At 42.6% G+C, this 24,104-nt stretch overlaps 1 protein-coding gene across 8 annotated transcripts in view; it reads left to right on the forward strand.

Moving 5' to 3' along the window:
- Positions 1–24,104, forward strand: part of PTPRU (protein tyrosine phosphatase receptor type U) — a 112,934-nt gene that overhangs the window by 37,044 nt on the left and 51,786 nt on the right. For all 8 annotated transcript variants that reach the window (XM_075264464.1, XM_075264467.1, XM_075264468.1 and 5 more), the window contains exons 2-3: positions 15,096–15,215; positions 15,398–15,669. In XM_075264464.1, coding sequence (XP_075120565.1) covers positions 15,096–15,215; positions 15,398–15,669 — 392 coding nt within the window. The remainder of the gene's footprint in view (positions 1–15,095; positions 15,216–15,397; positions 15,670–24,104) is intronic.

Here is a 24,104-nt window from a genome sequence, read left to right on the forward strand (position 1 = left end):
GGAAAAAAAAGTTTATTATGTTTGTTTCCAGAATTTGCTGGAAATTCATTGAATCCATTTTTTCTATCTACCTGTGAAATGTTCCCAGTACCATTGGCTGCAGCACAACCCCAAAGCATGATTGATCCACCTTCATACTTAAAGAGAACCTTTCATCAGATTGGGCACAGGCAGTTCTATATACTGCTGGAAAGCCGACAGTGCGCTGAATTCAGTGCACTATCGGCTTTCCCAATCTGTGCCCCGGGTAAAGCGCTATCGGTCCCGGTACCGTAGCGCTTTACAATCAGAAGGGCGTTTCTGACACTTAGCCAGGGATGCCCTTCTGCCCATCAGCGCCTATCGCGCTGTACTGTGGAGCGGGGAGGAACTCCCCCCTCCCTCTCCTGCTAATACTCATCTATGGACGAGCTGTGTGAGCAGAGGGAGGGAGCGTTCTTCCCCGCATTCTGATGAAAGGTCCTCTTTAATGGTTGGAGAGATGTCCTCGTCCTCAAATTCTGTGCCTTTTATTTCCTCCAAGCATACCTTTTATCATTGTGGGTAAAGAGTTCTATTTTAACTTCATCGGTCCACATTTTGTTTCCAAAATGCATCAGGATAGTTTAGATGTTATTTTGCAAACTACTGATGCTGAACTTTGTGGCCATGGCCATATTTGTTCAGATGTTGCTGAACAGTAGAACAATGTACCTGTACTTCATAGTCTGTGAAATCTTCCTGAAGGTCTTTATCAGTCAGTGACAATGACAAGCACTTGTAATGTCCTCTTTTTATGTAGACTCGAAGTGCAATAACGTAAAGACCCAGAGTTAATGACCATGATTAGAGTCCGCTCTGATCACCGGCATTGTTGAGTGTCACCGCCCCCTCCCCCCCAAAAAAAAAATAAAAAATTATAGCACAATTGCCCTGTGGCTGGTCTTCACTGCCATAGTTTCTCTGATCGCCGGTATTCTTGAGTACAAGTCCCCCCACTTGTACTAGAATTCATATAAAACAAAAAAATTACAATGAAACACATACACATTAGGTATCCTTGTGTTCAGAAACGCCCAGTCTACAAACTTCTAAAAGTATTGTTCTTGTATTGTGAACGCTGTAGCAGGAAAAAAAAAAAAATGTAAAAGTGCCGAACTGCTGTTTTTTTTCCCTGTTTCGCCTCTGATAAAACTTTTAATAAAAAAATTATCATATGTGTGATTGTTCATGGAAAAAAATAAGCCCTAGCCCTTTTTTCGGAGAAAAATATAATATAAGACCCTGTTTTGTCTTTGGAGAAACACCGTAGTAATTATAATTTTGACAATGTGAGAGTTGTTGTTCGGTATTGTGGCTGTGTAAAGTAGAAGCACACTCAGATTCACTGAAGTAATACTGGAAATCAAAGTACAGATGTAGCACTGTTTAACTTGACTTTCTGAAAAACAGTGAAATGCGTAAGGGGCATGAAGTGAGCAGATTACCCATTAAACATACTGCAAAATTCTGGTGTGATTTGTGCCAAAAACTGGCATATATGCTTTACACCATATTTTTTCAAGAAAGGCCAGAGTTTATTGGTAATGGGGAATGACTTAATATGCGAAAAAACTTTTGGTGTATTTATTTATTTTTTGTTGACTGCTTACATCAGTTTACTGTGTAAGCGGCCACAGGAAAATTGCCACGGGCATGCGCAGTCGGCTCTGCCCAAGGACCGACGGCAGAGCCGACTGCGCATCCCTAGAAGTTTGAAGCCAGCACTGTGAGAAGAAGCATGGAGAGGCCGTTCCAGGCAAAGATAGATGTGTCGCTGGAGATTTCTCTCGCAGCATTGGGGACTCATTTGCATACAGAAGAAAACCAGGATTTCTACCATCAGCGGCGCAGAGAAAACATCTAAAGGGAGGAGAAAAATAGTTTTCTTAAGGCTATTCCTATGTGTTAGGGAAAAAATATTGCATTTTAATGATTGAATCCCTTTAAGTTCCCAAGCGAATCTCCCGAATGGAAACCAGAACGCAGATGGGAACAGGGCCTAAGACTAGACAGTCTAAATATATAACAGGTTGATCATTCAGCATTAGACATTTTGATTTTGTTGGAGTTAAAGAGGACCTATCATGTACTCCAACTTTGGTGTTGTATACCAATGGAAAGCCGGCAGTGTGATGAATTCTGGGCTCCTCTTGTCTTGTACTGTCAGGTGGGGAACATACTAGTAAAGCTGACGGAGCGCTGAATTCCAACACTATAGAACACTGCCAATATTAGAGGACTCGAAAAGGTTCTCTTTAAGACATTTGCACTGTCTTTCAGACAGTTATAGTAAATCTACCCCACTTTCAGTAATGGATACTTTAATGTGGATTTTTCATATTCTCTATTTACTGCTGTAAAGCTGACAGTGCACTGGTTTCAACACGTCATGTGCCCCTGTGCAGAGATATTGATGCCGTTCGTTTCAGCAGAGATATCAGTGCACTGTCTAAGGGGCTGGCCTCACAGCTCGGGGGTGAGGAAAACCAAACCGACGATACACTTTTATGGACCTATACTGTTGGGGGAGGGTGTACATTACCCATTACCCAGGGATGATGCTGAACTATGAGGTTCCACTTCGTTTACGCAGAAACCAAAAATGCTGTTTTTCCACAACTTGGGTCTTTAGTTTAACACCAGTGCTGCAGTTAATAACAAATATGTATATACAGTCCTATGAAAAAGTTTGGGCACCCCTATTAATCTTAATAATTTTTAGTTCTAAATATTTTGGTGTTTGCAACAGCCATTTCAGTGTGATATATCTAATAACTGATGGACACAGTAATATTTCAGGATTGAAATGAGGTTTATTGTACTAACAGAAAATGTGCAATATGCATTAAACCAAAATTTGACCGGTGCAAAAGTTATGGGCACCTCAACAGAAAAGTGACATTAATATTTAGTAGATCCTCCTTTTGCAAAGATAACAGCCTCTAGTCACTTCCTGTAGCTTTTAATCAGTTCCTGGATCCTGGATGAAGGTATTTTGGACCATTCCTCTTTACAAAACAATTCAAGTTCAGTTAAGTTTGATGGTCGCCGAGCATGGACAGCCCGCCTCAAATCATCCCACAGATGTTCAATGATATTCAGGTCTGGGGACTGGGATGGCCATTCCAGAACATTATAATTGTTCCTCTGCATGAATGCCTGAGTCGATTTGGAGCGGTGTTTTGGATCATTGTCTTGCTAAAATATCCATTCCTGGCGTAACTTCAACTTCGTCACTGATTCTTGAACATTATTCTCAAGAATCTGCTGATACTGAGTGGAATCCATGTGACCCTCAACTTTAACAAGATTCCCGGTGCCGGCATTGGCCACACAGCCCCAAAGCATAATGGAAGCTCCACCAAATTGTACAGTGGGTAGCAAGTGGTTTTCTTGGAATGCTGTTTTTTTTGGACGCCATGCATAACACCTTTTTGTATGACCAAACAACTCAATCTTTGTTTCATCAGTCCACAGGACCTTCTTCCAAAATGAAGCTGGCTTGTCCAAATGTGCTTTTGCATACCTCAGGCAACTCTGTTTGTGGCATGCTTGCAGAAACGGCTTCTTTCTCATCACTCTCCCATACAGCTTCTCCTTGTGCAAAGTGCGCTGTATTGTTGACCGATGCACAGTGACACCATCTGTAGCAAGATGCTGCTGCAGCTCTTTGGAGGTGGTCTGTGGATTGTCCTGGACTGTTCTCGCCATTCTTCTTCTCTGCCTTTCTGATATTTTTCTTGGCCTGCCACTTCTGGGCTTAACAAGAACTGTCCCATTGGTCTTCCATTTCCTTACTATGTTCCTTACAGTGGAAACTGACAGGTTAAATCTCTGAGGCAACTTTTTGTATCCTTCCCCTGAACAACTACAGTGGGGCAAAAAAGTATTTAGTCAGTCACCAATAGTGCAAGTTCCACCACTTAAAAAGATGAGAGGCGTCTGTAATTTACATCATAGGTAGACCTCAACTATGAGAGGCAAAATGAGAAAACAAATTCAGAAAATCACATGGTCTGATTTTGTAAGAATTTTTTTGCAAATTATGGTGGAAAATAAGTATTTGGTCACCTACAAGCAATCAAGATTTCTGGCTCTCACAGACCTGTAACTTCCTCCACTCATTACCTGTAGTAATGGCACCTGTTTAAACTTATCAGTATAAAAAGACACCTGTGCACACCCTCACAGTCAGACTCCAAACTCCACTATGGTGAAGACCAAAGAGCTGTCAAAGGACACCAGAAACAAAATTGTAGCCCTGCACCAGGCTGGGAAGACTGAATCTGCAATAGGCAACCAACTTGGATTGAAGAAATCAACTGTGGGAGCAATAATTAGAAAATGGAAGACATACAAGACCACTGATAATCTCCCTCGATCTGGGGCTCCACGCAAAATCTCACCCCGTGGGGTCAAAATGATCACAAGAACGGTGAGCAAAAATCCCAGAACAACGCGGGGGGAACCTAGTGAATGAACTGCAGAGAGCTGGGACCAATGTAACAAAGCCTAACAGTAACACACTACGCCGCCAGGGACTCAGATACTGCAGTGCCAGACGTGTCCCACTGCTTAAGCCAGTACATGTCCGGGCCCGTCTGAAGTTTGCTAGAGAGCATTTGGATGATCCAGAAGAGTATTGGAAGAATGTCCTATGGTCTGATGAAACCAAACTGGAACTGTTTGGTAGAAACACAACTTTTCGTGTTTGGAGGAAAAAGAATACTGAGTTGCATCCATCAAACACCATACCTACTGTAAAGCATGGGGGTGGAAACATCATGCTTTGGGGCTGTTTCTCTGCAAAGGGGCCAGGACGACTGATCCGGGTACATGAAAGAATGAATGGGGCCATGTATCGTGAGATTTTGAGTGCAAACCTCCTTCCATCAGCAAGGGCATTGAAGATGAAACGTGGCTGGGTCTTTCAACATGACAATGATCCAAAGCACACCGCCAGGGCAACGAAGGAGTGGCTTTGTAAGAAGCATTTCAAGGTCCTGGAGTGGCCTAGCCAGTCTCCAGATCTCAACCCTATAGAAAACCTTTGGAGGGAGTTGAAAGTCCGTGTTGCCAAGCGACAGCCCCAAAACATCACTGCTCTAGAGGAGATCTGCATGGAGGAATGGGCCAACATACCAACAACAGTGTGTGCCAACCTTGTGAAGACTTACAGAAAACGTTTGACCTCTGTCATTGCCAACAAAGGATATATAACAAAGTATTGAGATGAAATTTTGTTACTGACCAAATACTTATTTTCCACCATAATTTGCAAATAAATTCTTACAAAATCAGACAATGTGATTTTCTGGATTTGTTTTCTAATTTTGTCTCTCATAGTTGAGGTCTACCTATGATGTAAATTACAGACGCCTCTCATCTTTTTAAGTGGTGGAACTTGCACTATTGGTGACTGACTAAATACTTTTTTGCCCCACTGTATGTTGAACAATCTTTGTTTTAAGATCATTTGAGAGTTGTTTTGAGTAGCCCATGATGCCACTCTTCAGAGGAGATTCAAATAGGAGAGCAACTTGCAATTGGCCACCTTAAATACCTTTTCTCATGATTGGATACAAATGGCTATGAAGTTCAAAGCTCAGTGAGGTTACAAAACCAATTTTGTGGTTCAGTAAGTCAGTAAAAAGTAGTTAGGAGTATTCAAATCAATAAAATGATAAGGGTACCAAAATTTTTGCACCGGCCAAATTTTGGTTTAATGCATATTGCACATTTTCTGTTATTGGACATATCAAACTGAAATGGCTGTTGCAAACACCAAAATATATAGACCTAAAAATAATTAAGATTAATAGGGGTGCCCAAACTTTTTCTTAGGACTGTAACATTGTCAAGTAAATTTGCTTAGTTTTAAAACCTACAATTGCAGGCGGTGAATTTCCTGCACACAGATTCCTGTCCGGCGATTCCATGAGAAATATGTCAGAAAGTTTCCACCAGTCTGTAATTAATAATGGCACAGAACAATGGGCTTGGTGGAGCCAAAATAGGTTTGTCAAGCTGTGGAAAGTTTTCTACAAAAGGATGATAAATACTATTATTTCAGCCTTGGTGATATTTTCTGTTTATGATGTTAGAACATCTAATGAAGTTTGGCTGTATAATACAGTTTGTATTTACTTATCGAGCTATTTGCAATTTTCTGTTTAGTTGCGACTGACATTTTTGCAGCTCTCATGCTTGTCACCTTTGAGTTAACCTGTCAGTAAAGTGTCTTTGTTATTGCTTGAGCTTGCTGACACAATAAAAGGTTATCATTTTTTGAGACTGCTTAAAAAGTGACAACCAATATGTTGAGCCTTTTGTCATTTTTCTAAAATTGGCCACCGCAGAAAAACACGTCTAAGTAAAGGAACACCGTAACCAACCACAAAGAGATATTTCCTTCAATATTTAATCTGCTATACATATGACATACAAAACAGATAATTGCTCCTAAATGCATATTTAGAACCATCATATGGAGGTACACAGATATGTCTTCATAATGCAGTTTGGCCTGTGGACACTAATTTGCTTTGATTATAAGCCCCTAAAGCAGTGGTTCTCAACCTTTCTAATGCCGTGACCCCACAATACAGTTCCTCATGTTGCGGTGACCCCAAACCAAAAAATAATTTTGGTGGCTACTTCATAACTGTAAGGGCTAGTTCACACGGGGGCGGTATAGCGGATCTATAGCGGATTTAGGCACTGAGAGTGACGCGGGGAGCCGCGTCACTCTCGGGTCAAAACACGCTTGCCACGACTGTCGCAGCTTCCCCCCTGGAGTCGGCTCAAATTAATGGGACGACTCGGGAGGTTGCTACCGCCAGGCGGATGCCACGGGTCACCGAGCTGTGGAATCCACCTGAAGAAAGGGCAGCCCACTTTTTTTTTCCCGTGAGCGTCAGCATGCCGGTCACACAAAAAACAAGCCTGGCGGTCTAAATAGACCTCTATTGTGAGAGGGCGGATTATGACGTGGATTTTGCACCATAATCTGCCCCCTCTGTGCCTGTGTGAACGGGCCTTAATTTTGCTACAACCCATACCTCCCAACTTTTGAAAAGTAGAAAGAGGGATAAAATGTGCGGCGTGCAGAGCGCGCCGCGACAAATTTGGCTCCGCCCACTTTTATGTTGACTCTGCCCATTCTCATTCATTTTTCCCGTGCTCCCACACAGAATAATCCTCCTACAGTCACCTGTAAATTATATGTCCCCCCCTCTATCTCTCCCCCAGTTTCATATAACCTCTTCATCTGCCCCGTTTCATGTCCCCTCCATCTCTGTCCCCAGATTCATGTCCCCCCATCTCTGCCCCCAGATTCATGTCCCTCCATCTCTGTCCCCAGATTCATGTCCCCCCCATCTCTGCCCCCAGATTCATGTCCCCCATCTTGCTCACACACAGCCTGAACCCCACTATTATGCTGACACGCAGCCTGAAACACCCCCATCTTGCTCACACACAGCCTGAACCCCTCTATCATGCTCACACACAGCCTGCATCCCCTCCTATCATACTCACACACAGCTTGCATCCCCTTCCCACCCCTTGCTTACACTTGCTGTCTCCTCCCTCCATCTTACCTTCCAGTCTCCATTCACTGCAGCCTTCCCTTTCTGTGTAACTCGGCACTGTACTGAGTAGCTCCGCCCACACCAGAGTCCGATCACATGGTCATGACGTCATCACAGGTCCTTCACTGCACTAGGATCTACCCTGCTGCAAAGGCAGCGCAGCTTCTCAGCGGCTAAAGCCATCGGAAATATGTATTTTCTGATGGCTTTAGGCGACCCCTGTGTTTTGGTCGTTCGACCCCCGCCGGGGTCGCGACCCACAGGTTGAGAAAAGCTGCCCTAAAGGGTTTTCTCAGCATAGACATTGGTGGTAGATCACATGAATATTCTATTCTAATCGCTAAGAATCGCCAGAACAAATTGGTACCAGCACTAGGATAGTGCCATGCACCTTTTATTCCTGTCAGCTCTGCTAGCTCTTACTACTGTACAGTAGTTACAGTATTAAGACTCTGCAGATTACTTATTGGTGATATATCCTAGCAGTATGCCACCTGTGCCTTAGCTGAGACAAAACTAGGCAAATATGACATATCCATCACTCCAGTCATCCAATCCTGAAGGTACAACTGGACTTTTTTACGGCCAGGTCGCCATGTTGCGAAAACACTACATTTTACATTACCTGCAAAGTGGATGGAGTTCTGCTAATCCAATCCCCACCTTGGCGAAAAAAATCTGCAGTGGAAATGCTACGACTTCAAAATTTTTGTAAATTACAGAAAAGAATGTCAATTATACCTAAGGAAATGCTGATGTGTTTCATATAGGTATAATGTGGAACGGAAAGTGCACAGAGAGGAATACTCTGCAGAATTAGGGTCAGTTCACACGTGAAAACCGCCTAGCTTATTTGTGCGAGGTAAAAAACCTCGGGGAGTTTTTTTGACGCTGTTTTTTGCATTCCACGCGGTTTTTGACGAGGTTTTTGACGCGGTTTTCGCTAGCGGTTTTCGCTAGGGTTTTTTTTTCCTATATGTGCTATAGAAACTGCAGGCGAAAACCGCGCGGTTTTCTGTGCAAAAAACCGCGCGGTTTTTTACCGCGCGGTTTTCGCCTCCCATTCACTTCTATGCAATTCTTCAGGCGTTTTCCGCCTGAAGAAAGGTCATGTCGCTTCTTCAGGCGGAAAACGCTAGGAGGAAAAAAAAAGCTAGTGGTTTACATAGACCACCATGTTAAAGGAGAGGTTTTTGAAGCGAATTCCGCTGTCAAAAACCTCCCCTTTGCCCACGTGTGAACTAGCCCTTACTGTGAAAAACAGAGGAAAAAAAATGCAATGCATTTAAAACTGTGGCTCACTATGTGGGGCCTTAGCCTAACAGTTCTAAAAAACATAGACATTACCTATTTTGGTCCGTTTTCTAATCACATTCATTAAAGTCTATGGGTCAATAAAAAGCAAGGACAGAACTGATTACTTTTTTTCATGGTTCCAAAACATTGCAAAGTGTAATATTATTAAAAAAAAAACTTAACCTGCTTTTCACTGAATGCGGAAAATGGATCAATGAAGGATACAATATGTTCTAAAAAGGGAGCCTGTCGGCAGGAAAGATGGTATCAAGCTAATAGCAATGTATTGTAGGGCTGCCTCAACACTTTCCAAAGATTCCTTTCTTATTCTGCATTGCAGCTCCATTTTCATGTATGTGTTTGATTGGTGTACAAAAGTCATTCTATAAATACTAGGACACTAGTCCGCAGAGACTAATCAAAAAGAGGGCCTGTATCTAGTATTTTGTAGTCCTTGTATTAGTATAACGCTATGACATATATTAAAACAGTCTAAAAGTAAGCTTTGAAGACCACTTTGACTATTTCAGTAAATCTGCCCTATTGAGTTTAGTGGGCACCATACACTGCTTTGTTTCCCCGTTATGGCACTTGCTGGCCATGTCCCTCACAAATGACACATTATAGTTTGGGGTCCAGCGGCACTCCCTTTAAGACCCCATTAAGAGGCAGTTTATGGATTTCTCTAAGCATCATTACTTTGTTCTGGATATTCTCCAGTTCTAGTGGAGTCATTCAGTTACTACTAACGGTTTCCGATCCAAAGGCATGTCATAAAGGGCTGGAATCTGTAGACAAAGCACTATAAATGCACCCATCCGTTCCGTTCTATTGTAGATATGACAGTCTGCTTGTGGATTGTTTCATCTATTTAAAGAACAGCACAATTTTATTACATCTGCATGTGTTTTATTAGTCATGAGGATGCTAGCATTTGATATGTGGGAACAGGAATATCTGCTGTTTGACACAAATGTTAAAATCTGAATAAAAAGACGTCTGTTGGTTACTTAAATAGCATTTTATGGTGGGTGCAGGTGCAATGCGAGACAGCTTGATTATAAGTAACATCAATGGTACAACGTACTACTGTGTTCTAAGGATGTTTGGGAACAACTTGAGAATTCTGAGTAGAATATGTGCAAAGTTAACATAATATTGCACTCTCCATAGCTGACATCTTGGTTAGAGTGGAAATTTGGAATATAACATTAAGGATCAGTAAGGATTTTCTTTATTTGCCATAGCCTGACTAGATTTAAAGGGGTTGCCCATCACAAGGATCCTATCTATACTGCTTGTTAATGTGGATGTAAGACTTTTCCTAAATACACTGCTTCAGCAAAACTGCTTTGTTTGTCCACTATCTTACTTTATTCAATTCATTGTTGACACAGCCCTTGACTTATCTGCTCAAAAGTCAAGTGATGTAGCTGCCTGCTCTCAGGGGGGAGGGAGGAGGGGCTAAGTGCACAGAGCGAGCCTGTGTTTCTAGCTATTCCTGTGTCTACACCACCCTAGCTCCCTGCTATCAGATAGGGAAGAGGAGCTGCTTTCATTTCTGAACGTCTTCTGTTCTCCCAGTTATCAGGCTAGCTAATTCAATTGTGTTCATTATGACAGAGACAGGCAGTCTCTGTATGTAACACAGAATGGAGTTGCTCCTGCCTGTACTTCATAGTCCAATATTGTGCATATAGTGTTGTTTGAGGACCTTTGATGACATCACAGGCCCTTCAGCCGCCCCATAGGATCACGCTATGCGGTGGGCGGAGCTACATACTAATTTGGGGTGGAGCTAAACGGCAGGTTGCATGTGAAACCCCGCCCACCAAATGACGCAAGAAACCAGGAAGAAAGAAGATTTTACAGCAGTGAAGACTGGTGAGTATGTGATGTGGGAATACCCCTTTAATACAATATATTGTATTGATATTGTATGACAATTCACTGGAAAAACTGACTTTCCATTGGTTTTTGTTGTCTTCTGTGATAAGATGTTGTGAAGCAGCAGTTTAACCAAGTGCAGACGTTCAGGAAAACTCTCCTACATGTATGTACTGACACCAGCAGTTGTCATACATTTCCTTATTGAGGAGGGACCCTGCAACCACAAGAGACAAATATATAGGCCCTGTTGTTTTCAGCAAGCAGCATAGACTGTCGTACACATTTCAGCTTTGGTGTCCCTTAGAGAAGTCTTCAGCTATCGTCTTTATTGCATGCCGTTACTTTGGTGCTAGTAAAAGCCTGTGTGCGGTTGTGAAGCCATTTTATAATTGATTCAATTAATCTAAAAAAAAAATGGAGCAACAATGCACAATACAAATCCTATAGCTTAGTGTCAGCAACTGTCAATATTCCTGACTTGTCCTCTCATCATCAGTACCGATCAGCTGCTTGAAGGTTAAAGTTTATTTGCTCTAGAATAAATAAGACATACTGATAGGACTGCCATTGACCTCCAGTCCTTCATTCTCCAAATTGGCCTGAACATAATCCCTTTACCGATCAGAATGTTTCAGCATTCTGCTGAGATGACAGTATGTTATTGAAATACCCATTAAAGACATATACCGTATTTTTCGGACTATAAGACGCACCTAGGTTTTAGAGGAGGAAAATAGGGAAAAAAAAATTTGAAGCAAAAACTGGTAAAATATTTAATATATGGGAGTTGTAGTTTTGCAACAGCTGCAAGGCCACATTGACAGGTGACCCTGCAGCTGTACGGGGACGCATAGAGCGTTTTTTTTGCGGGGCCAGCTGTAATTTTTAGTTATACCATTTTGGGGGATATCTATTGCTTAGATCACCTTGTATTGAAAAAAAAAACAGGAGGTGATTTAGAACTTTTATTTATTTCATATTTTTAAAGCTTTTTTTTTTTTTTTACTATTTTATTCCCCCCCCGGGGGCTTGAACCTGCGGTCACTTGATCGCAAGTCCCATAGACGGCAATACAACTGTATTGCCGTCTATGGGACATTCAGTCTATTAGTATTACGGCTGGTCATAGAGACCAGCCGCAATACTAATATAGCCGTGACAGGCCGGGGAGCTTCATTAGGCTCCCGGCTGTCACCCGAACAGGTCGGCTCCTGAGATATCGCCGCGCAGGAGCCGGCCTGCAACTTTACAGGTACGGGGCCGGTGGGGACTGGCCCCGGGGGAGAAGGGGCCACGGATACTGACCCGGCATCCGCTGTACTAGAGAGGCGGATGCCGGGGAGGGATAGACGCTGGGGCCTGAGACATCGCTACAATCCTCTGCCCTGCATGAAGCCAGCGGCGGGGGCACGGAGGAGCCCCTGCCGCTGCTGGCTTCATGCAGGGCATAGAAGCGCAGCGATGTCTCAGGCCCCGGCACCTGTAATGGCGTCTATCACTTGCCGGCTTCCGTCTCTCTATTACAGCGGATGCCAGGCGCCACCTTCAGACTATAAGACGCACCCTTCTTTCCCCCCAAAATTTTGGGGAAAAAAAGTGCGTCTTAGGGTGCATTCAGACTACGTAACGCCGGGCGTGTATGAGAGCCGTACACGCCGGCATTACGGCAGACTGCCGAACACTTCCCATTCACTTCAATGGGAGCGCTCGTAAACGCTGCTGTTACGAGCGCTCCCATTGAAGTGAATGGGAAGTGTTCGGCAGTCTGCCGTAATGCCGGCGTGTACGGCTCTCATACACGCCCGGCGTTACGTAGTGTGAATGCACCCTTATAGTCCGAAAAATACGGTACACAATGTAGTCCTTTTTAATCTGATACCATGTTGCTGCGTGATAATGCAAAAAAAAAAATACATTAAAAGCAAATGACAAAAGTATGAATGGCTACACCTCTCCTGGTTGCTGGAGAGGGCCTGTTTTGTGTTTAAACATTTTCAAAAATCCCATGACACTCAGAGTCCTAATAAAGTGCCGTATCCCATAACAACATCTCCATTATCAAACTCATTGACAACTCAGGTTCCAGTTCTTCCCATCAGATGTCTGTTTACCGGTTTCACGTAAAGCATCTATTGTGGAGCTAATCTTGTCTTCTATACATCTGCCAAGTAAAATAATTAGCCGCTAATGCAATAAATAACATATAAGTGTAGTACCCCTCGAGTACTCCTAAGAGTACAGACTATTTTTTGTGTGTTTTCTAATCCCTTGATATGGTGCAGGGAATATGTGAGTGGATTTGTAAGGCCATTGTGTGCTAAATACTTGACTTTGTGAAAGTGCTTTAAAATGTATTTATGATTCGAGTGCATAAAGTAGCATATGCCTGTAATCTTTTAATCCTTTCCAGTCTTCTACCCTCTAAACTTTAAATGTACTGTATAAAAGATGAAAAATGAAATCAAAAACTGCGGCTCCAGAAGGCAGTAAGATCCACAGGAGACAGCTGTCTTCTTACGATCCCTCTTGGACAGTCTAGGTTTAGCTTTATTATATTTGCTGGAAAAGCCATGTATGCGGATGGTTGACAGCTGACCCTGGAAATGTAGAGACAAAAAAGTTTCCAACTGCAGGAAACTGTAAACTCCCATCCTTCCTTTCTTCTTCACTCATCAACTTGGTATTGTTTTATACAGTGCAAGGAATTGACTTGGAGCCCCGCCTTGTGTTTTGGTTGTGGCCTCAATGTTACTGTGCTGGGTCAGTAACATTCTGCCATTCTGCCTGTAAACTGAAGGACAGAATACCCTTATTTCTACATTTTGTAACTCATCCAATTTCTAATTTTTTATTTTTTTTTAAATGCAATTTAAAGAGGACCTTTCACCACTTTTGGGCACATGCAGTGTTATATACTGCTGGAAAGCTGACAGTGCGCTGAATTCAGCGCACTGTCGGCTTTCCCGATCTGTGCCCGGTGTAAAGAGCTTACGGTGCCGGTACCGTAGTGCTCTATGGTCAGAAGGGCGTTTCTGACCATTAGCCAGAGATGTCCTTCTGCCTCGCGGCGCCTATCGCGCTGTGCTGTGGAGCAGGGAGGAACGCCCCCTCCCGCTCCTGATAATACTCGTCTATGGACGAGCTGTCTGAGCAGAGGGAGGGGGCGTTCCTCCCCGCTCCACAGCACAGCGTGATTGGCGCCGCGAGGCAGAAGGACGTTCCTGGTTAATGGTCAGAAACGCCCTTCTGACCATAGAGCACTACGGTACCGGCACCGTAAGCTCTGTACACCGGGCACAGATCGGGAAAGCCGACAGTGCGCTGAATTCAGCGCACTGTCAGCTTTCCAGCAGTATATAACACTGCATGTGCCCAAAAGTGGTGAAAGGTCCTCTTTAATCTGCAAACCCCATGTTTTAGAGCAGAATGAGTATTTGTGGGGCAGGATTCGGTAAAGCTCTGCTCTTTCTGATCTTACTTAGTGATTGTGTGCTACTATAGTAGTACGGTTAAAAGCTCATTTTATTACTATTCAATTAATATTATATATTGTATCATAAGAGCTCACAATTAAAATTGGCAGTGAGTGAAGGTGCGGTATTGCACGAAATATCACAAATATCTACCCAGGGCCATATTGTTGGATAACCAAAGGGCCCTATTTTGACATTTTCTGATATATATATATATATATATATATATATATATATATATATATATATATATATATATATATGCTTCAGCCCTTACAATTACACCAAAACCACCTCATTTATGTATTCAGTATTTGGCTAAACACTCACTTCCTTTCAGTCCAATCCATATTTCTTGTAATCTCTATGCAGCTGGACCTTCATCTCAAACTCATCTGCCCCAACTAGTATTCTAAACTAGGCCCTAGATGGGGGTGTACCTAGGAAAAAACTGGACGCCATAGCAAGTTTTTGACTTGGGGGTGAGGGGCTTTAGGCGTGTGTAGGCTGCAGGAACAGCTGATCTGTGTGGGGTCCAGTTGTCATACACCCGCAGATCACATACAGTTGAGCTATATTGTGGATAACCCATCAGTATGAAAATTCCATTCAGGACCGTAAAAACCCCATTAACAATCATTAATGATCGGATGTAGCAGATCAAAAATTGAGCTGTGCCGGAGGTGGATATTACAGAGCCTTGTGCTTGGTTGTATTTCCTTGTTTGGTATGGCTGAATCACCAGACCTGCATCATTGGGAGAGGTGGCCACATAGTTCATATATACTTCATGTTTAATATATCTGATCTCTTTTTCCTCTAGCTGGCTGTACATTTGAGGCGCATAGTGCTATCGGCCCATGCGAGGTGACACAGAGCACACAAGATGACTTTGATTGGCAGTTGGTTCATGACCCACGTGGAAACCCTGACTTGCCCCAAGGTAAGGAACTATCATTGTTTCCCCTATTTCCTAATCTCAATTGTCTCTTACTGTGCCCTTTAGTCCATCATACCTTCAAACCGTGTTGTTACCCATATATTTGATTCTTTGTGCATTCATTATTGTCCTGATCATCTCACTATATAATCATATTTACTGTTCTATGTATTTACCCTGTGTAGGTTCTTACCTTTTGGTCAACTCTTCAGAACATGCGGCAGGGAAGCGGGCTCACCTCCTGTTTCAACCACTGAGTGAAAACGATACACACTGCTTGCAGTTCAGTTACCTTCTGCATAGTAGAGATGCAAGAGGTCCTGGCTCATTACGAGTCTATGTGCGAGTCAATGGTGGTCCTTTGGGCACAGCTGTTTGGGAAGTATCAGGACCTCGTGGAAAGCAGTGGCAACAAGCTGAACTTGCTGTTAGCACTTTCTGGCCCAGTGAATACCAGGTAATTAATTCTATATTTGACTGTCTCCAGTGCTTTCGCTCTCCTCATCAATTGGACAACCATCGATCTGTGGATGTGGGATAACGTTCTCATATGGGAAAACCCTTTTAAATCTCTGCTTTTTCTATGATAAGTGAAGGGGTGTTCCTACCTAGTGATTGACAGCTTTCCCTGTATGATTGTGCATACATATACAACTGATAGGACTGCAACTTTGACTTCTCAGCATAGAAAGTGGGTAAATTAAAATAAATAAAATACAGGTTATACTGAATATTTCCTCACAAAACTATATATGAAATTGCTCAGCCCCTCCTGTTCTTTGAATTGGTACCTGCGGATTAGATGGCATTTTCCATGTGACAGATCCACTTTAACGTTCAATACAGAGGTGGGACTTATCCAGACCAGTGTATTGTACCACAAAACAGTTTTTTTTTTTTTTTTTTAGTTTTATTCTGCCTCCCCATATTCTAGCCTATCCTATCTTATCATCTTACTAATATTATAAATATGAAAGTTTGGATGTTTCTTACTCTATCACGCAAAAACGGCTGAACAGATTTGGATGAAATTTGGCACATAGATAGTTTGTAACCTCGGTTAACACACAGGCTACTTTTTGTCCCGGTAAATGATATGGCTTCATGACTGTTATGAATTTATGTTCACATACTATATTAAACTGCTCTTTGCAGCAGCATTATCTCAGTTATTTGGAGGTTGCTGATAAAGCCAGGTCTGTTATCTCTCTATGTAAACACACAGCTACCCCTGAATCCATTGTATACATGCATTTGCATATTATCTGATCTGCACCAGGCAGTGTGCTGACACACTGGATGGGAAAACCCCTTTAATCCTAATTAGCAGTTTGCCAATTTTAAACAAAATTTTTTTAAAAAAGAAAATCTAATTTGTCCAAAATTCTAAAACAACGAGTACTGTGAAGGTAGTCAGAAGTCAATAGAGTTCTCCTCAAGCGTAGCTGAGAGAGATCATCAACGCCAACAACGCCCTCATTATATGGCATCCCAATGAGATGCTGCAACAATCATTGGCACAGCACAAGGAACGGGTTCAACAGCAGGCCAGCTTGACAGCTGCTGAAACGCCAGAGCAAGAGAACCATCGATGGCAGCAATTTGCTGAATATAGGCAGATCATTGACGCCAACAACACGCAGACGAAGTCGCAGGCAGAGGCTAATTAATCAGTAATACTCAAATACATTTTCTTTTACTTGGCTAAATTATTAACATTCAGACATTTATGTGGATATGCCATTAAATTCCATATCTGGAAGGTAAACTTTTAACACTTTCCCTCCCAACCACGTGTCTATACGTCCTCCCAGAGTGGCACTTCTGTACCCGAGGACATATCTAATACATCCTTACTACTAACGCCTATATCTCAGGACTGGTTGGGGCTATAATGATGACTTTGGATTCATTTTAAAGATGAAAATGATAAATGAAAATGATAGCAAGATCTTCATGATAGTCCTCACAGATGCGGACAGATTCACTGTTGAAAAAGCTATTCAGTATTGAGATCCCTCTGCAGATCTCAATTCCCAACATCATTTTTAACAGCCATTCACTCCTAATCTGTAAGAGCTGTCATAAAGATCTTGGTATCATTTATCATTTAAAGATTTTCATATCATAGACCCAACCAGTCCTGAGATACATTGCTCTAAAGTGTCCCCCTCCTGCCTCAGGTAGCATCTTAAGGGCTAGTTCACACGGGGCCAAAGGGGCGGATTTTGACAGCGGAATCCACGTCATAATCCGCCCCTTTACAATGGTGATCTATGGAGACCACTGGCACTCTTTTTTTTCCCCTAACGGCAACTGCCGATAGCGGAAAAAAAGAAGCGAGCTGTCCTTTCTTCAGGCGGATTCTGCGGCTTGCTGAGTAGCAGCTTCCGCCTGGCAGCCGCAACCTTCGGTGTTGGCCCATTCATTTGAGCCGACTCCGGGGTGGGGGAAGCGGCGACCACGCAATTGTGGCAGGCGGGTTTTGACCATATTTTGACTTGGCTCCCCGAGTCAAAATATGGTCAAAATCCGCCCCGTCGCCCCCCGTGTGAACGAACCTAAGAGCTGATGTAGGAGGAGGGGTAGGAGGAGGAGCCCTGCAGACTGCACAAAGATGATGAATCATCATCATCTGTGTATAACCTGTATGTGACCCCGGGGGAAGGGGGGTTTGGCATGGACTTCTGTCCATGTTATCCCTTCTCCTATCAATCAGAGGGCTTACTATACTTTTGCTTGATTGTCACCTAGAGGGTTAATGTAATATCCCTCTGAATCTTATTAGAGGGGTACTCTTATGTAATCCACCACAGAACAAAATCAGAAAGTTTATTGGCACTGTGACCCAGATGTTTACATTGTCCAGGTTGCAGAACCAAACACAACACATACAGAAAATCATCAATAAAGTTTACATTTCACTCAATCCCTGTCCTGTCCATTCTTACTCTTTCTAGAATGAAATACGCCTCTAGCAATATCTGTTACACCCTAAAATAATAGCAATAACGATAATCACTAGAAATTAATGTATACATTTCTACAATTTTTATATGTGGATAGAAAATAATATTTTTATGTAAACTCCTATTTAATTTGCATGCACTAATTGGTTGGCGCATTTCTATGATTTTGGCGTTTCTTTAACACCCAAACCTGTAAATATGTATATGTGTGGTATGTATGAACTCCTCACATATTGCAAATTTTTATTTACAGAAATTGATTGCTTGATTGCTTGGATTACTGCAAAGTTGCATGAAGGTGGTTGTAAATATGAAATATTAAGTTGTGTTTTTATATACGGTATGCTGTGCAATCTCAAAAAAGTTAGATTTTGGTGTTACAGTTTGCTAGGTTCAGTATAAATTTTTAACATATTAGTGAATAACAGCAACATCCTGCTTGTCTTCTGTATTAGTGTTTTTGGGAGTCCAAGCTCTTGTTGTAGTTGATGTTTGTGGTACATATAGTATATATACTGTCAGGGTTTGAGGTTGCTAGGTGGGGTGGCATAGACACACAAGTCCAGATTTTTAGTCCAAAAAGGTAGACTTTTATTTTTACTCCACAAGAAACAGTGCACCAACAAAAAAAGAAAAAAAAAAAACAAAATAAATACCTGCCCAACTAGGCTCCAACTACACACATAAAAGCTGTCTGCTGAGAACAAGTCATTCCTGGACTTTCTCTCATCTTGTCCACCTGAGTAGTCTGGGTGAGATGTACACCCCCTCCATTATTTTGCCGGCCATCGGCTTACAATATACATTGTGTACACTTTGAGCTATTATTTTAAATGTATTTTATGTGTGAATGTGAGATTGAATAGGAGTTTTAGGTGCAAATATGTGTTTGAGGGCATTCACACGGAGTAACGCCGGGCGTGTATCACAGCCGTACACACCGGCGTTACGGCAGACTGCCGAACACTTCCCATTCACTTCAATGGGAGCGCTCGTAAACGCCGCTGTTACGAGCACTCCCATTGAAGTGAATGGGAAGTGTTCGGCAGTCTGCCGTAACGCCGGCGTGTACGGCTGTAATACACGCCCGGCGTTACTTCGTGTGAATGCCCCCTTTTAGTGCATTTTTTCAAAAAATTATTTGTGTTTTACACAAAATTACATGAAGGTGGATGTGGCTGTTGATGACCCATTGAGACACTCAGGTTCTCTTCATGTTGTCTACTTTCAAGAAACATAAACAGTTTAGGGGTTCAAATGCTTTCCACGGTTTGTAATCCCTACATTTTATAGGATCATACTTTTTTTTTTAACATTTCCAGCTTCAAAGCAGATTTTTGTATCTTTCAGTCATGAGCATTTTCTGAAGACATGTACATGCGGGTGTAGGCCTTAGTGATATCAATGAACTCTGCACATGTTAAACTCAGTTTGGTGCATATAATTTTTTGTTTCTACTTTTAGCAATTTTTTTTTTTTTTTTTTTAAAACATTCACTTTAAATCAAAATTTCATGAAGGTGCCTGTTCGCATACAGTACCAAGTGGCATTCTGACAATGGTGCAGGTGTTTACTTTAAGAAAATATATAGGTATGGGGGGGGAGATGCTTTTTTCAATGTTGCAATTTAGATTTTATTTGTACATCTCAAAACTGTGAAAATTGCTGTGGCTACCGGAGGTGCAAAATTTCCGGAGACCCCTGACAATGAAAGGGTTAATTATATAAAATTACATTAAGCAAACATTAACTCACAAATAAATGTGTCATACTATTATGATTTCGTTTACAATCCTGAGGCCCCATGCAGACGACACTTGTGCACTTCCATATTTAGAACAATGGATGTCAGTGAGTACGGTATATACACGTCAGTTTTTTAACGTCAGTGATAATAACTATTATTAATATTTTCTGTCCCAATACAATGGACCCAATACATGGTTAGCAAAAATACGTGACTAGAGATGAGCGAACACTGTTCGGATCAGCCGATCCGAACAGCACGCTCCCATAGAAATGAATGGAAGCACCTGTGACGCCGGCTGGTCGCCGGCAAAGTCAGCGTCACAGGTGCTTCCATTCATTTCTATGGGAGCATGCTGTTCGGATTGGCTGATCCGAACAGTGTTTGCCCGTCTCTAAACGTGACACTTTGATGGAAAACGGACATTAAAATCAGTTTCTTTTAGTTTTTAGCCAAGTCTGTGAGCCACATCACAATGTGACTCATCAACAACTTCGGAATTGGAGAAGTTGTGGTCAATTGGTGGTATTTGTGTAATTGTTGCATGACAGTTATGCTAAGGCTGTGAAGCCTTAGCATACCTGTCCCTGGGCTGTGAAGTTTGCTGTATGACAATGAATATTGAGCTGTTCTAAGATTCTTTATGACCTGTAAACTGAGTGGGATTGGTATTTAAAAAATGTAGAATGTGAAGTGAAAAGTATAAATTGTCTCCCTGTCGTCAATGACCCTGAAAATAACTGTCTTGATTATATGTGACTTTTCCATTATCATATTTATATTCCTTTGTATGATTGTAAAGTGTAACCTTCAAGCTATGGTAGAATTTTAGGTTACATGATTTTTACACAGAATATGTCTAGAATATTTTAAAAGGTCTGAATAAGATTGCATTTATGACGTGCCATGTATGATAGATGATAGAATTTTGATGGGCTTTTTGTAAGCCAGGAACCTTCGAAGCTATGTGTGTGTTCAGGTTGAAATTCTCTGTACAATCAAAGGAGATCCCCATGGTTTTAATAGAATTGTACTGCGTACAATACAGTAGGATTCCTTTCTTGTCAGATATAGAAACATTTCTGCAAAAGAAGGAAAAAACACACTTGTGCCTTTTGTTTTTGCAATTGATAGTGGTCTCAGACATGTTGCCATTAACATATTAGATGTTCGGTCTGCCCTGCTCCTCTCTCCTTCCATTTGCTAGTGGCTGGGTCATGCAGTGGGTCTCACAGTGGGTCTCTGTGGGGTCGGTCCTGGGCTGACCAGGTCTTTCTGTGGAGTCTGAGGCTCTTTTTTTTAAATTCAGCCTGCTTATATTCCAGCTGCATTTACCATATGTTTGGAATCCTCTGCATCTACTGTATGTTTGAAGTCCTTCTGATGGCCTGTGACGTCACTTCCGGTATATGGAGGGCAGAACTGGAAGTGACTTTGGAAGGGCCCGGTTATTGCCTTAGAGCATGATAGGTTAGCGCTTCATATCCGGGGCGGGAGCTCATCAAAGGGGACTGGTGACTTCATAGAATGGCTGGAGCTTTACACACAACCACAGATCAGACAGCTAGCCCGAAGTTCTTTTGCAGCAGAACTCTAGTGACATATTAGACAGGTCTCCTCTTCCTTACATGGATTAAGTCAATCTATTGTGCTCCCAAGCACCCTCAGAGAAAGACTGAGGCCTCTACAATGCTCAGAGAGATCTGTTTCGGTAGCCTCAGATGAAGTGGAACTTAATTCACACTCTGACTCCTCTCTCCTTCCAACCAGAAGGTACGGTCTTCCTGATTAAAGCAGTCAGGGCGACTATGGGGTTAGAAGAAAGGACCATGTGGTATTCCCTGCATAGGTAGAAAGCTTGATAATCAGTTGGAGAAGGCCCCGGATAAGAAAAAGTTGTTATCTGATGCCTAATGTTACCTGTTTCCTTTCCTGCTAAAAGAAACCAGACATTTTCATTGCTGCAAATTCCCCCTATAGTAATAAGACCACCCAGAATAAAAGTAACAAAGGCCTTATTTTTTCTCAACTAGAGAAGTGCGAAAGAGAGTCCCAGCGGTGACTCTCAGTCGGGGGGGGGGGGGGGGGGGGTTATCCCAGTTTCTGCAGGCCCGGGAGGAAGATGTTGCAGCCTGTCCTTGGGCTTCAATCTTGAATTTGCCACTCGCCAAAAGAGACAGTTTCCTCTCAACCCCTTGTCCATGTCGCCCTATCAAAAATCGTTCTTTGCAGGAGGTAGTAGATCCAGTTGCCCTCAGGAAGCAGGAAATTCAAGTTTATCAACCTCAAGCCCCTGAACAGGTTCCTGGCCTGCCCAAAATTTAGGATGTAGACAATATCCTCTACCATCAGTCTCCTCTTTTTCTGAACTGTCTGATGGTCTCCCTAGAGATTGGAGGATGCTTACTAACACATCCTCATGCATACATCCTCCCAGAGATATCTTAGTTGTGCAGTTTGGATGAACAATTCTCTTCTTCATCTCCAGTTTTGGATCTTCCCCTTTGAGGTCTCGTAGACCCCTAGAATCTTTACCAAGGTGGTGGCAGAGATGGTGGCACATCTCTGAAAGCAGGGTCGTCTTTTAGTTCCATATCTGAACGATTTCTTGATTCCTTGGAGCATTGCTGCCTTCTCTGATCAAAACCTTGGAGAGGCTGGGGTGGAACATCAATTGAGAGAAGTCCTCCCTCATACCTTCCAGGGTCTAAACTTTTGTAGGTATCCAGTGACTCCTTGGGATCTGAATCTGGTCCTTTATGTCTTTAGTCAGGATGCCTCTGAGCCCCCTGAGGTTTTACATTTAAGATGATGTTTCCCCTAGCCTTAACTTCAGTTAGAAGAATCATCTAGATATAGACCTTCTCCACTCATCCTCCTTCCACCATAATTTCTGAAAATAGAGTCTCCATTAGACCTCTCCCCTCCTTGCTTCCCAGGATTGTGTTTGAATTTCACAGGGAGCAGGTTGTTAACATATAGAGATGAGTGAACAGTAAAATGTTCGAGATTCGTTTCGAGTAGCCCCTCAATATTCGACTACTCGAATCGAATATCGAATCCTATTATACTCTATGGGGGGAAAATGCTTGTTTCAGGGGTAGGCAACGTTCGATCAAATTACACTTACCAAGTCCACGAGTGAGGGTCGGGCTGGATCCTCCGAGAAGTCTTCTCCATGCAGCGTCCCCGCGGCGTCTTCCGACTCTGAATTCACTCTGCCAGGCATCGGGCCTGGGCAGAGCCGACTGCAAGCCGACTACAAGCGGGCATGCGCAGTCGGCTCTGCCCAGGCCCGATGCCTGGCAGAGTGAATTCAGAGCCGGAAGACGCAGCGGGGAAGCTGCACGGAGAAGACTTCTAAAGGTAGGAGAAGAACCAGCATTGATTGGCTGACTGTATAGCATTCGGCCAATCAATGCTGGTTCTGCATCAAACTTTTCCATTCGAATAGCAAGTGGTACTCGATTGAGTACGAGTATTTCGAATATCGTAATATTCGATCGAATACCTACTCGATCGAGTACTACTTGCTCATCTCTATTAACATACCTTCCCTTTCCTTTTCTTTTTCCTGCCCTTGACAGCTCTCCCCAAATTTTTCCCAGACCTTATTGGATTTTTGCGTCACCCTTTGAAGGTATTCATTAAGTCATCATGTTCTTTACCTTACTTTCCCACTACTTTGGGTTTCCAGCATGCCAATCACTGAGGTGTGGTGGGGGTGTGAGTCTTGTTATATATTCAGATTTCTTGTCCTGGATGGGTGGTGCTACTTGCAGCATAGCTGTCATAGGCTTCAAAAAAAAAAAAAAAAAAAGAAAAAAATTCAAATTGTAAGTGTAATTCTGGCTATTCATGTGCTGATTGTGCCGTTTTAGCACTGACCGGGGAATATGCCCATGGTTGTATGGTTGTATGCAGGCAGCCCTTGATTTATATATTTGTATTTATTTAAAGAGGACCTTTTACCTCCTGGGGCACATGCGGTGTAATAAACCACTAGAAAACCGACAGTGCGCTGAATTCAGCGCACTATCAGCTTTTCCATTCTGTGTCCCCGGTGAAGAGCTATCGGTGCCCCTTACCGTAGCGCTTCACTGTCAGAAGGGCGTTTCTGACAGTCAATGAGGAACGTCCCTCCTCACAGTAGCGTCTATTGCGCTGTACTATGAG

Source organism: Leptodactylus fuscus, chromosome 2 (genome assembly GCF_031893055.1).
Source record: "Leptodactylus fuscus isolate aLepFus1 chromosome 2, aLepFus1.hap2, whole genome shotgun sequence".
Taxonomy (NCBI): Eukaryota; Metazoa; Chordata; class Amphibia; order Anura; family Leptodactylidae; genus Leptodactylus; species Leptodactylus fuscus.